This window comes from Bombina bombina, chromosome 7 (genome assembly GCF_027579735.1).
Source record: "Bombina bombina isolate aBomBom1 chromosome 7, aBomBom1.pri, whole genome shotgun sequence".
NCBI lineage: Eukaryota > Metazoa > Chordata > Amphibia > Anura > Bombinatoridae > Bombina > Bombina bombina.
The window spans coordinates 623346264-623358532 of NC_069505.1; the positions used below are offsets into that span (position 1 = coordinate 623346264).

A 12269-nucleotide genomic window follows, 5' to 3' on the forward strand; every position below is an offset into this window, starting at 1 on the left:
ACCATTAAAGCTGCCATTTTCTTTAATAGACCAGGTGCATAACCCTTGCAAAACCTATTGAGTAGGTTTATCCTATTTTCCTAGCTGTGGCCAATTGCAGATAAAAATAAATAAGTTCTTGTACTATTAAGCAAGCACTGTGTAGCATGGAGCAAGGGAAGTGTTCAGAATCTGCAGCATACACTCCTGCCTCCCTAATGTAGAGGGGGGTTACAGAAAAAAGGAAAATAAGTGATGGTACATTCAACTTTTTACTATAAATATTTAAACATTCTATGGGAATTACATTTTGTGTCTACTGTCCCTTTAAGAGTATGCTGTATCGCTGCTAGTGAAAACAATTAAAGTGTAATAGTTTCATACCTTCCAAACTGAATAAAATGTATTTTTTCACAATACATAAAAGAAAAAAAAATAACTCAACAGTGAGTGGCAGGGTTAATAACATATTTAATAAGAAAATTTATCACACCATAATGAATATTAATATTATTTTCACAGTTATTAAAAAAGCAATGTCTATCATGTGTGAGTGTTTTGGTGTTTGGCAAGCCCAGAACTTCTGGTAAAGCATTTGCCACATTCAGAACATGTGTAGGGTTTCTCTCCAGTGTGGATTTTCTGATGCCGGAGAAGATGAGATTTAAGATTAAAGCATTTGCCACATTCTGAACATGTGTAGGGTTTCTCCCCAGTGTGGATTTTCTGATGCCGAAGAAGATGAGATTTAACATTAAAGCATTTGCCACATTCAGAACATGTGTAGGGTTTCTCCCCAGTGTGGATTTTCTGATGCCGGAGAAGATGAGATTTAACATTAAAGCATTTCTCACATTCTGAACATGTGAATGGCTTGTCTCCTGTGTGAATTATTTGATGCCTAATAAGATGTGAGCTTCTGCTGAAGCATTTACCACATACGGGGCATGGATATGGTTTTCCAACCATGTGAATTATTTCATGTCTAATGAGGTCTGTACTAGAAACAAAGCTTTTTACACATTTGGAACATGTAAAAGGTTTCTGTCCTGTGTGGTTCTTCTTATGCCGAATAAGATGTGCATAGCTGTTGAAGAACTTCCCACATTCAGAACAATTGTAAGGCTTCTCTCCTGTATGAATTCTCTGATGGACAACAAGGTTTACTCTACTACTAAAACTTTTTCCACATTCCAAACATGAATATGGCTTCTCCCCGGTGTGCGTCCTCTGATGTCTTCTAAGGTGTGTGCGGTTACCAAAACATTTTCCACATTCGAAACATTCAAATGGTTTGTCTCCTTTATGGCTTCTCTGGTGTCTAATTAAGTGTGCTTTTCGGTTATAGCATTTACCACATTCAAGACAAGTGAATGGTTTTTCACCGGTATGAATTTTCTTGTGAGTAATAAGAGTTCCGTTACAAGAGAAGCATTTCCCGCATTCAGAGCATACAAATGGCTTCTCACCCGTGTGAATTCTCTGATGATTAACAAGCAATGTACTTCTGCTAAAGCATTTCCCGCATTCAGAACATAAAAATGATCTTTCTTTTGTATGAATCCTATGATGCCTTGCAAGGGATGAACTAGTAGTAAACTGTTGCTTACATTCATAACATTGAAATGGTTTGGATTTAGTAAAAATTGCCTGATGAACAGCACTCAACGTTTTAATGGTTTCTGCAATGTTATCACTAAAATGATCACCGTTTTCTCTGCTTTTATTTTCTGTATGCATTTTCATATAAGGCTCTGCGGGAATCACACCTGGGTTTAAATTATTAAACATAGGTGGGTCATTTGGATTTGTCTCTTCATAACATTCTGCTATAATATCTTCTGAAGGCAACAGTGACTTACAAAGCAGCCCACAAGAATTCAAGCTCACTGATTCACCTGAAATAACAAATAGATAGAAATATTGTAGCTTATTTATTAAAAATGGTTACAATAGATAACAATGCAATGTGGATGCATCCATGATTACCATTAAACAATGCAATGTTCACACACACAACAAACAATATATACACATATAATTTGTGGATTTCTTTCATTACATGGTCTGTGCACCAGATGAGGATACAGGAAGTGACTGAGCAATACGCAAGTTTCTGATAGGCTCACTAGTTACATCCTCATATGGCGTGGCACATAAGCACCACTTCGACTGTGTTTTATCTATTTACGGGCGTAAAACACATAGTAGTAATATAAAGGAATTGGTTTAAAAATAAAATTCACTAACAAAATAGAGCATTTTATACATGAATGTCCCTAGACTGTGTGGTTACTTATACAAACAGGTTTAACAATTGCTATGTGTGTTACTGACACAAAAAGTAAATTTATGCTTACCTGATAAATTAATTTCTTCTACGATATGACGAGTCCACGGATTTCATCCTTACTTGTGGGATTTATCCTCCTGCTAACAGGAAGTGGCAAAGAGCACCACAGCAGAGCTGTATATACAGCTCCTTCCTTCCCTCCACCTCCAGTCATTCGACCAAAGTTAGGAAGAGAAAGGAAAAGCCAAAGGTGCAGAGGTGACTGAAGTTGAAAAAAATATAATATAATCTAAATCTGTCTTAAAAATGACAAGGTGGGCCGTGGACTCGTCATATCGTAGAAGAAATTAATTTATCAGGTAAGCATAAATTTACTTTTCTTCTACAAGATATGACGAGTCCACGGATTTCATCCTTACTTGTGGGATACAATACCAAAGCTACAGGACACGGATGAAAGGGAGGGACAAGACAGAGACCTAAACGGAAGGCACCACTGCTTGAAGAACCTTTCTCCCAAAACCAGCCTCAGAAGAAGCAAAAGTATCAAATTTGGAAAATTTGGAAAAAGTGTGAAGTGACGACCAAGTCGCAGCCTTGCAAATCTGTTCAACAGAAGCATCATTTTTAAATGCCCATGAGGAAGCCACAGCCCTAGTAGAATGAGCCGTAATTCTTTCAGGAGGCTGCTGTCCAGCAGTCTCATATGCCAGACGGATGATACTCTTCAGCCAAAAAGAAAGGGAGGTAGCCGTAGCTTTCTGACCCCTACGCTTTCCAGAAAAAAACAATGAATAATGAAGAGGATTGGCGGAAATCCTTAGTCGCCTGCAATTAAAACTTCAGGGCACGGACCACATCCAGGTTATGCAACATACGCTCCTTCTTAGAAGAAGGGTTAGGACACAATGAAGGAACAACGATTTCCTGATTAATATTCTCATTAGAAACAACCTTAGGAAGGAACCCAGGTTTGGTACGTAAAACCACCTTATCAGAATGGAAGAGAAGATAAGGTGAATCACATTGTAATGCTGAAAGCTCAGAAACTCTACGAGCAGAAGAAATAGCAACCAAAAACAAAACTTTCCAAGATAACAGCTTAATATCTATGAAATGCATGGGTTCAAACGGAACCCCTTGAAGAACATTCAGAACTAAATTCAAACTCCAGGGTGGAGCAATTGGTCTAAACACAGGCTTAATCCTGGATAGAGCCTGGCAAAAAGACTGAACGTCTGGAACATCTGCCAAACGTTTGTGTAGCAAAATGGACAAAGCAGAAATTTGTCCCTTTAAGGAACTCGCTGATAATCCTTTCTCCAATCCTTCTTGGAGAAAAGACAGAATCCTTGGAATCCTAACTTTACTCCATGAGTAGCCCTTCGATTCACACCAAAAAAGATATTTGCACCATATCTTATGATAGATCTTTCTGGTTACAGGCTTACGTGCCTGAATCAAAGTATCGATGACCGAATCAGAGAAACCCTGCTTAGATAAAATCAAGCATTCAATCTCCAAGCAGGCAGCTGCAGAGAAATTAGATTTGGATGTTGGAAAGGACCTTGAATGAGAAGGTCCTGTCTCACTGGAAGCTTCCATGGAGGCAGAGAGGACATGTCCACTAGATCTGCATACCAAGTCCTGTGTGGCCACGCAGGCGCCATTAGAATTACTGAAGCTCTCTCCTGTTTGATCCGAGCAATCACCCGGGGAAGGAGAGGAAACGGTGGAAACACATAAGCCAGGTTGAACGACCAAGGCACTGCCAGGGCATCTATCACAACAGGGTCTCCGCCCATCGAATTATCTTGGATACTTCTGTCATCGCTAAGGAACTCCTCGTTCCTCCCTGATGATTGATGTAAGCCACAGTAGTGATGTTGTCTGACTGGAATCTGATGAATTTGGCCGAAGCCAACTGACGCCATGCCTGAAGCACATTGAATATTGCTCTCAATTCCAGGATATTGATTGGAAGTAGAGACTCCACCTAAGTCCATACACCCTGAGCCTTCAGGGAATTCCAGACTGCACCCCAGCCCAGTAAACTGGCGTCCGTTGTCACTATCACCCACGAGGGTCTGCGGAAACACATCCCTTGGGACAGATGATCCGGCGACAACCACCAAAGAAGGGTCTCTGGTCTCTTGATCCAGATTTATCGGAGGAGATAAATTTGCATTGTCCCCATTCCACTGTCCGAGCATGCACAGTTGCAGTGGTCTGAGATGAAACCGAGCAAACGGAATGATGTCCATTGCCGCCACCATCAATCCAATTACCTCCATACACTGAGCCACTGATGGCCGAGGATTGGACTGAAGGGCTCGGCATGTATTTAGAATTTCTGACTTTCTGACCTCCGTCAGAAATATCTTCATGTCTATAGAATCTATCAAAATTCCCAAGAAGGGATCCCTTGTCTGTGGAATTAGTGAACTCTTTTCTAGATTCACCTTCCACCCGTAAGTTCTCAGGACAACACTGTGTCTGTATGAGACTTTGTCAGATGATAAGTTTACGCCTGAATCAAAATATCGTCCAGATAAGGCACCACTGCTATGCCCCGCGGCCTGAGAACCGCCAGAAGGGACCCTAGAACCTTCGTGAAGATCCTGGGTGCTGTGGCCAACCCGAAGGGAAGAGCCACGAACTGAAAAAGTAAATTTATGATTACCTGATAAATTAATTTCTTCTATGGTACGACGAGTCCACGGATTCATCCTTTACTCGTGGGATATTATCCTCCTGCTAACAGGAAGTGGCAAAGAGCACCACAGCAGAGCTGTCTATATAGCTCCTCCCTTAGCTCCACCCCCCAGTCATTCGACCAAGGTACAGGAAGAAAAAGGACGACGAGTCCACGGATTCATCCTTTACTTGTGTGGTACAATACCAAAGCTACAGGACACGAATGAACGGGAGGGACAAGACAGATGGTTAAACAGAAGGCACCACTGCTTGAAGAACTTTTCTCCCAAAAATAGCCTCTGAAGAAGCAAAAGTATCAAATTTGTAAAATTTGGAAAAAGTATGAAGCGAAGACCAAGTCGCAGCCTTACAAATCTGTTCAACAGAAGCATCATTTTTAAAAGCCCATGTGGAAGCCACCGCTCTAATAGAGTGAGCTGTAATCCTTTCAGGAGGCTGTTGTCCAGCAGTCTCGTATGCCAAACGGATGATGCTTTTCAGCCAAAAAGAAAGAGAGGTAGCCGTAGCTTTTTGACCTCTACGTTTCCCAGAATAGACAACAAACAAAGAAGACGTTTGACGGAAATCTTTGGTTGCTTGCAAGTAAAACTTCAAAGCACGAACCATGTCCAAGTTGTGCAACAGACGCTCCTTCTTAGAGGAAGGATTAGGACACAGAGAAGGAACAACAATTTCCTGATGGATATTCCTATTAGTAACAACCTTAGGAAGGAATCCAGGTTTGGTAAGCAAAACCACCTTATCAGCATGGAAAACAAGATAAGGCGAGTCGCATTGCAATGCAGATAGTTCAGAAACTCTTCGAGCCGAAGAGATAGCAACTAAAAACAGAACTTTCCAAGATAGAAACTTAATATCTATGGAATGCATAGGTTCAAACGGAACCCCTTGAAGAACTGAAAGAACTAAATTCAAACTCCATGGCGGAGCAACAGGTTTAAACACAGGCTTAATTCTAACTAAAGCCTGACAGAACGACTGAACGTCTGGAACATCTGCCAGACGCTTGTGCAGTAGAATTGATAAGGCAGATATCTGTCCCTTTAAGGAACTAGCTGATAGCCCCTTCTCCAATCCTTCTTGGAGAAAGGACAAAATCCTAGGAATCCTGATCTTACTCCATGAGTAGCCTTTGGATTCGCACCAATAAAACAGAATTTATGTTTACCTGATAAATTACTTTCTCCAACGGTGTGTCCGGTCCACGGCGTCATCCTTACTTGTGGGATATTCTCTTCCCCAACAGGAAATGGCAAAGAGCCCAGCAAAGCTGGTCACATGATCCCTCCTAGGCTCCGCCTACCCCAGTCATTCGACCGACGTTAAGGAGGAATATTTGCATAGGAGAAACCATATGATACCGTGGTGACTGTAGTTAAAGAAAATAAATTATCAGACCTGATTAAAAAACCAGGGCGGGCCGTGGACCGGACACACCGTTGGAGAAAGTAATTTATCAGGTAAACATAAATTCTGTTTTCTCCAACATAGGTGTGTCCGGTCCACGGCGTCATCCTTACTTGTGGGAACCATACCAAAGCTTTAGGACAGGATGAAGGGAGGGAGCAAATCAGGTCACCTAAATGGAAGGCACCACGGCTTGCAAAACCTTTCTCCCAAAAACAGCCTCAGAAGAAGCAAAAGTATCAAACTTGTAAAATTTGGTAAAAGTGTGCAGTGAAGACCAAGTCGCTGCCCTACATATCTGATCAACAGAAGCCTCGTTCTTGAAGGCCATGTGGAAGCCACAGCCCTAGTGGAATGAGCTGTGATTCTTTCAGGAGGCTGCCGTCCGGCAGTCTCATAAGCCAAATCTGATGATGCTTTTAATCCAAAAAGAAGAGAGGTAGAGTTGCTTTTGACCTCTCCTTTTAACCAGAATAAACAAACAAACAAGGAAGATGTTTGTCTAAAATCCTTTGTAGCATCCAAATAGAATTTTAGAGCGCGAAACAACATCCAAATTGTGCAACAAAGTTCCTTCTTCGAAAGGTTCGGACACAAAGAAGGCACGACTATCTCCTGGTTAAAGTTTTTGTTAGAAACAACTTTTGGAAGAAAACCAGGTTTAGTACGTAAAACCACCTTATCTGCATGGAACACCAGATAAGGAGGAGAACACTGACAGAGCAGATAATTCTGAAACTCTTCTAGCAGAAGAAATTGCAACCAAAAACAAAACTTTCCAAGATAATAACTTAATATCAACGGATTGTAAGGGTTCAAACGGAACCCCTGAAGAATGAAAGACTAAGTTGAGACTCCAAGGAGGGAGTTCAAAGGTTTGTAACAGGCTTGATTCTAACCAGAGCCGACAAAGCTTGAACATCTGGCACAGCTGCCGCTTTTTTTGAAGTAACACAGACAGGCAGAAATCTGTCCCTTCAAAGAACTTGCAGATAACCCTTTCTCCAATCCTTCTTGGAGAAAAGATAGAATCTTAGGAATCTTTACCTTGTCCCAGGGGAAATCTTTAGATTCACACCAACAGATATACTTTTTCCATTTTTTGTGGTAAATTTTTCTAGTTACAGGCTTTCTGGCCTGGACAGAGTATCAATAAACAGAATCTGAGAACCTCGTTTTGATAAAATCAAGCGTTCAATCTCCAAGCAGTCAGCTGGAGTGAGACAGATTGGATGTCGAACGGACTTGAACAAGAAGGTCTGTCTCAAAGGTAGCTTCCATGGTGGAGCCGATGACATATTCACCAGATTGCATACCAAGTCCTGCGTGGCCACGCAGGAGCTATCAAGATCAACCGACGCCTCTCTGATGGATCCTGGCTACCAGCCTGGGGCATGAGAGAAACGGCGGGAAACATAAGCTAGTTTTGAAGGTCCAAGGTGTACTAGTGCATCTATAGAGTCGCTTGGGATCCCTGGATCTGGACCGTAGCAAGGAACTTGATGTTCTGACGAAGAGGCCATCAGATCCATGTCTGGAATGACCCACGGTTGAGTGATTTTGGGCAAAGATTTCGGATGAAGTTCCCACCTCCCCGGATGCAATGTCTGACGACTCAGAAAATCCGCTTCCAATTTTCCACTCTGGGATGTGGATAGCAGATAGGTGGCCAGGAGCGCTTGAGTCTCCGCCCATTGAATGAATTTTGGTCATTCTTCCATCGCCAGGGAACTCTTGTTCCCCTGATGGTTGATGTACGCAACAGTCGTCATGTTGTTGTCTGATTGATGAAACTGACTGTCTGAAAAATAAGGAAAGTTGAACATTCTGAGTCAAGGCAAATAAATGTTTGAATACATATATTTAGAACTTTATAAATAAAGTGCCCAACCATAGCTTAGAGTGTCACAGAAAATAAGACTTACTTACCCCAGGACACTCATCTACATGTTTGTAGAAAGCCAAACCAGTACTGAAACGAGAATCAGTAGAGGTAATGGTAAATATAAGAGTATATCGTCGATCTGAAAAGGGAGGTAAGAGATGAATCTCTACGACCGATAACAGAGAACCTTATGAAATAGACCCCGTAGAAGGAGATCACTGCATTCAATAGGCAATACTCTCTTCACATCCCTCTGACATTCACTGCACGCTGAGAGGAAAACCGGGCTCCAACTTGCTGCGGAGCGCATATCAACGTAGAATCTAGCACAAACTTACTTCACCACCTCCCTTGGAGGCAAAGTTTGTAAAACTGATTTGTGGGTGTGGTGAGGGGTGTATTTATAGGCATTTTGAGGTTTGGGAAACTTTGCCCCTCCTGGTAGGAATGTATATCCCATACGTCACTAGCTCATGGACTCTTGTTAATTACATGAAAGAAAAACACACCCAGCACCTTGCCACAGCCTTGCTGTGGCGCCTACCTGCCCTCAGGGATAGAAATATGGGGTTAAAGCTTCGATTTGGCCCAAAACATCCACAAGGGCCCTCAGGAGTTGGTGCTTGCTGAGTGAAAATAGGCCCCGCCCATCTCACTCGATGTCTCTAGAGCCTCAAAGAACCGCATCAGAGCGGTTTTAAACTAGCCATGTGGGTTCTGAGACCAAAAAAATAAGCCAAGTGTACCCTCAATAAAGTTGCCCAAAAAACTTTATTGCCCACAAAACGTTAACAGCACTCCCAGTTCATAAAACGTTTGCCCACAAACATTCAAAACTCAGTGTCAACCATTTTTGTAATTAGCCCCTTATGCAAGCTTAGTAATGCCTTTCTATAGCTCTTAGGATTACCCTCATGGGGATACTGTCAGCCTTTCTGAAATACACAGTCTCTCCTGAAAAAATGACTGAACATACCTCACTGCTATATAGCATGAAAACGTTCCTCACACTGAAGTTCCTTGTACCCCTCAGCCTCTGTGGGAACAGCACTGGATCTTAGTTACAAATGCTAAGATCATCATCCTCCAGGCAGAAGTCTTCATCCATCTGCTGCCTGAGAGTAAATAGTACACACCGGTACCATTTAAAACAAAAAACTCTTGCTTGAAGAAATTAAAAACTAATATTTTATCACCTCTTTCACTTTACCCTTCCTAGTACTTAGAGTAGGCAAAGAGAATGAATGGGGGGTGGAGCTAAGGGAGGAGCTATACAGACAGCTCTGCTGTGGTGCTCTTTGCCACTTCCTGTTAGCAGGAGGATAATATCCCACAAGTAAAGGATGAATCCGTGGACTCGTCGTACCTTATAGAAGAAATGTTTGTCCAGGAAGGCAAACCTTAGGAACTGATGATGATCCTTGTGGATAGGAATATGAAGGTATGCATCCTTCAAGTCCACGGTAGTCATATATTGACCCTCCTGGATCATTGGTAAAATTGTGCGGATGGTCTCCATCTTGAAGGATGGAACTCTGAGAAACTTGTTTAGACTCTTGAGATCTAAAATAGGTCTGAACGTTCCCTCTTATTTGGGAACCACGAAAAGATTTGAGTAAAATCCCTGTCCCTGTTCTAGTCTTGGAACGGGACGAATTACTCCCATAGTAGAGAGGTCTTTTACACAACATAAGAACGCCTCTCTTTTTATCTGGTTTACAGACAATCGTGAAAGAAGAAATCTCCCTCTTGGGAGAAAATTTTTGAATTCCAGTTGATACCCGTGGGTCACGACTTCCAGTGCCCAGGGGTCCTGAACATCTCTTACCCAAGCCTGGGCAAAGAAAGAAAGTCTGCCCCGTACTAGATCCGGTCCCGGATCGGGGGCCGCCCCTTCATGCCGTCTTTGTAGCAGCAGCGGGCTTCATGGGTTGTTTACCCTTGTTCCAAGCCTGGTTGGGTCTCCAGACGGACTTGGACTGAGCAAAATTCCCTTCCTGCTTTGTGGAAGAAGAGGAAGAAGAGGGTAACTCCTTTAAAATTCCGAAAGGAACAAAAATTATTATGTTTACCCCTCATCTTAACAGACTTATCCTGAGGTAGAGCGTGACCTTTACCTCCAGTAATGTCAGAAATGATTTCCTTCAACTCAGGCCCGAATAGGGTCTTACCCTTGAAAGGAATAGCCAAGAGTTTTGACTTAGATGACACATCAGAAGACCACGATTTTAACCATAACGCTCTACGCGCTAAAATGGCAAATCCTGCATTTTTAGCCGCCAACTTAGCAATTTGAAAGGCGGCATCTGTAATAAAAGAATTAGCTAGCTTGAGAGCCTTAATTCTATCTAAAATATCCTCTAAAGGGGTCTCAACCTTAAGAGACTCTTCTAGAGCATCAAACCAGAAAGCCGCTGCAGTAGTAACTGGAGCAATGCAGGCTGTCGGTTGTAAAAGGAAACCCTGATGAATAAATCATTTCTTTAGAAGACCCTCTAACTTCTTATCCATAGGGTCTTTGAAAGCACAACTGTCCTCAATAGGAATAGTTGTAAGCTTAGCCAGGGTAGATATAGCTCCCTCCACCTTAGGGACAGTTTGCCAAGAGTCCCAAATGGTGTCTGATATGGGATACATTTTCTTGAAATTAGGACGAGGAGAGAACGGTATACCCGGTCTGTCCCACTCCTTTATAATCTCTGAGATTCTCTTAGGAACCAGAAAAACATCAGTGTAAGCGGGAACTTCCAGATATTTGTCCATTTTACACAATTTCTCTGGTGGTACCATAATAGGTTCACAGTCATTCAGAGTTGCTAAAACCTCCCTAAGTAACAGGCGGAGGTGTTCCAGCTTAAATTTAAAGGACATGACATCCGAATCTGTCTGAGGTAACACACTTCCCGATTCCGAAAGTTCTCCCTCAGACAAAAGTTCCCTGACCCCCAACTCAGATCCCTGTGAGGGTACATCAGAAATAGCCAACAAAGCATCAGACTAAGTATTTACATTGATTCCTGTCCTACTGCGTTTACCCTGTAACACTGGTAATTTAGATAATACCTCTGTAAGGGTAGTTGACATAACTGCAGCCATATCCTGCAGAGTAAAAGAATTAGACGCGGTTGAGGAACCCGGCGTCGCTTGCGTGGGCGTTAAAGGTTGTGACACTTGGGGAGAATTAGGCGGCATATCCTCATTCTCTTCAGACTGAGAATCATCCTTAGGCACACTTTCTTTACATAAAATATGCTTTTTACATTGTAAGGCCCTTTCAGTACAAGAGGTACACAAAGTAAGAGGGGGTTCCACAATGGCCTCTAAACACATAGAACAAGGAGTTTCCTCAAGTTCAGACATGTTAAACAGACTAGCAATAGCCACAATAGTCTTTAAAAACCTTATTAACTGATTAAAAAAAAAAAAATTGAAAATAAATGTACTGCGCCTTTAAGAAATAAAAGCGCAACAATTTTTCTGTACTGCACCAAAAACGATTTTTAATCACTAAAAAATGATAAAAAAACAGTTCAAATTTTCCAAAAATGATTGCACCCTTAAAGCAAAGGTTAAATCACCCTTTAAAGAGACATTTTATTTCGAAAATAAACTATAACAACAAAAACAGCCCCTGCACCTCGCCACAGCTCTGCTGTGGCGCCTACCTGCCCTCAGGGTACACAAGATTGACTCGACAATGATCCAGTGACTGAAAATCAACTGTAGGCCCCACCAGAGCTAGTGCCTGCTGCCTTCTAGTGAAGAGAAAACTGCGCGTCTGAGCTCGCGAAATAGGCCCCGCCCATTGTGGGCGTCGCACTCACAGACTCCATAACCGCATGGGAAGAGTCTTTAACAAGCCACGTGGCCCCCTTCATACACACTTAACGTTATGCCAAGTAATAAAAAATATATAAAGTGTCACAGCTGCCTCTCCCCCTCAGACAATCCCAGTGTCAAGCCCCTATTGAAGTACCTAAACATAGT

At 42.2% G+C, this 12269-nt stretch overlaps 1 protein-coding gene across 2 annotated transcripts in view; it reads right to left on the minus strand.

Moving 5' to 3' along the window:
• Positions 1-426: 426 nt before the first annotated feature.
• The window catches only part of LOC128635639 (gastrula zinc finger protein XlCGF26.1), a 73430-nt gene continuing 61587 nt past the window's right edge, over positions 427-12269 (minus strand). For both annotated transcript variants that reach the window (XM_053688722.1, XM_053688723.1), the window contains one exon: positions 427-1877. In XM_053688722.1, coding sequence (XP_053544697.1) covers positions 523-1877 — 1355 coding nt within the window. In that variant the 3' untranslated portion in view covers positions 427-522. The remainder of the gene's footprint in view (positions 1878-12269) is intronic.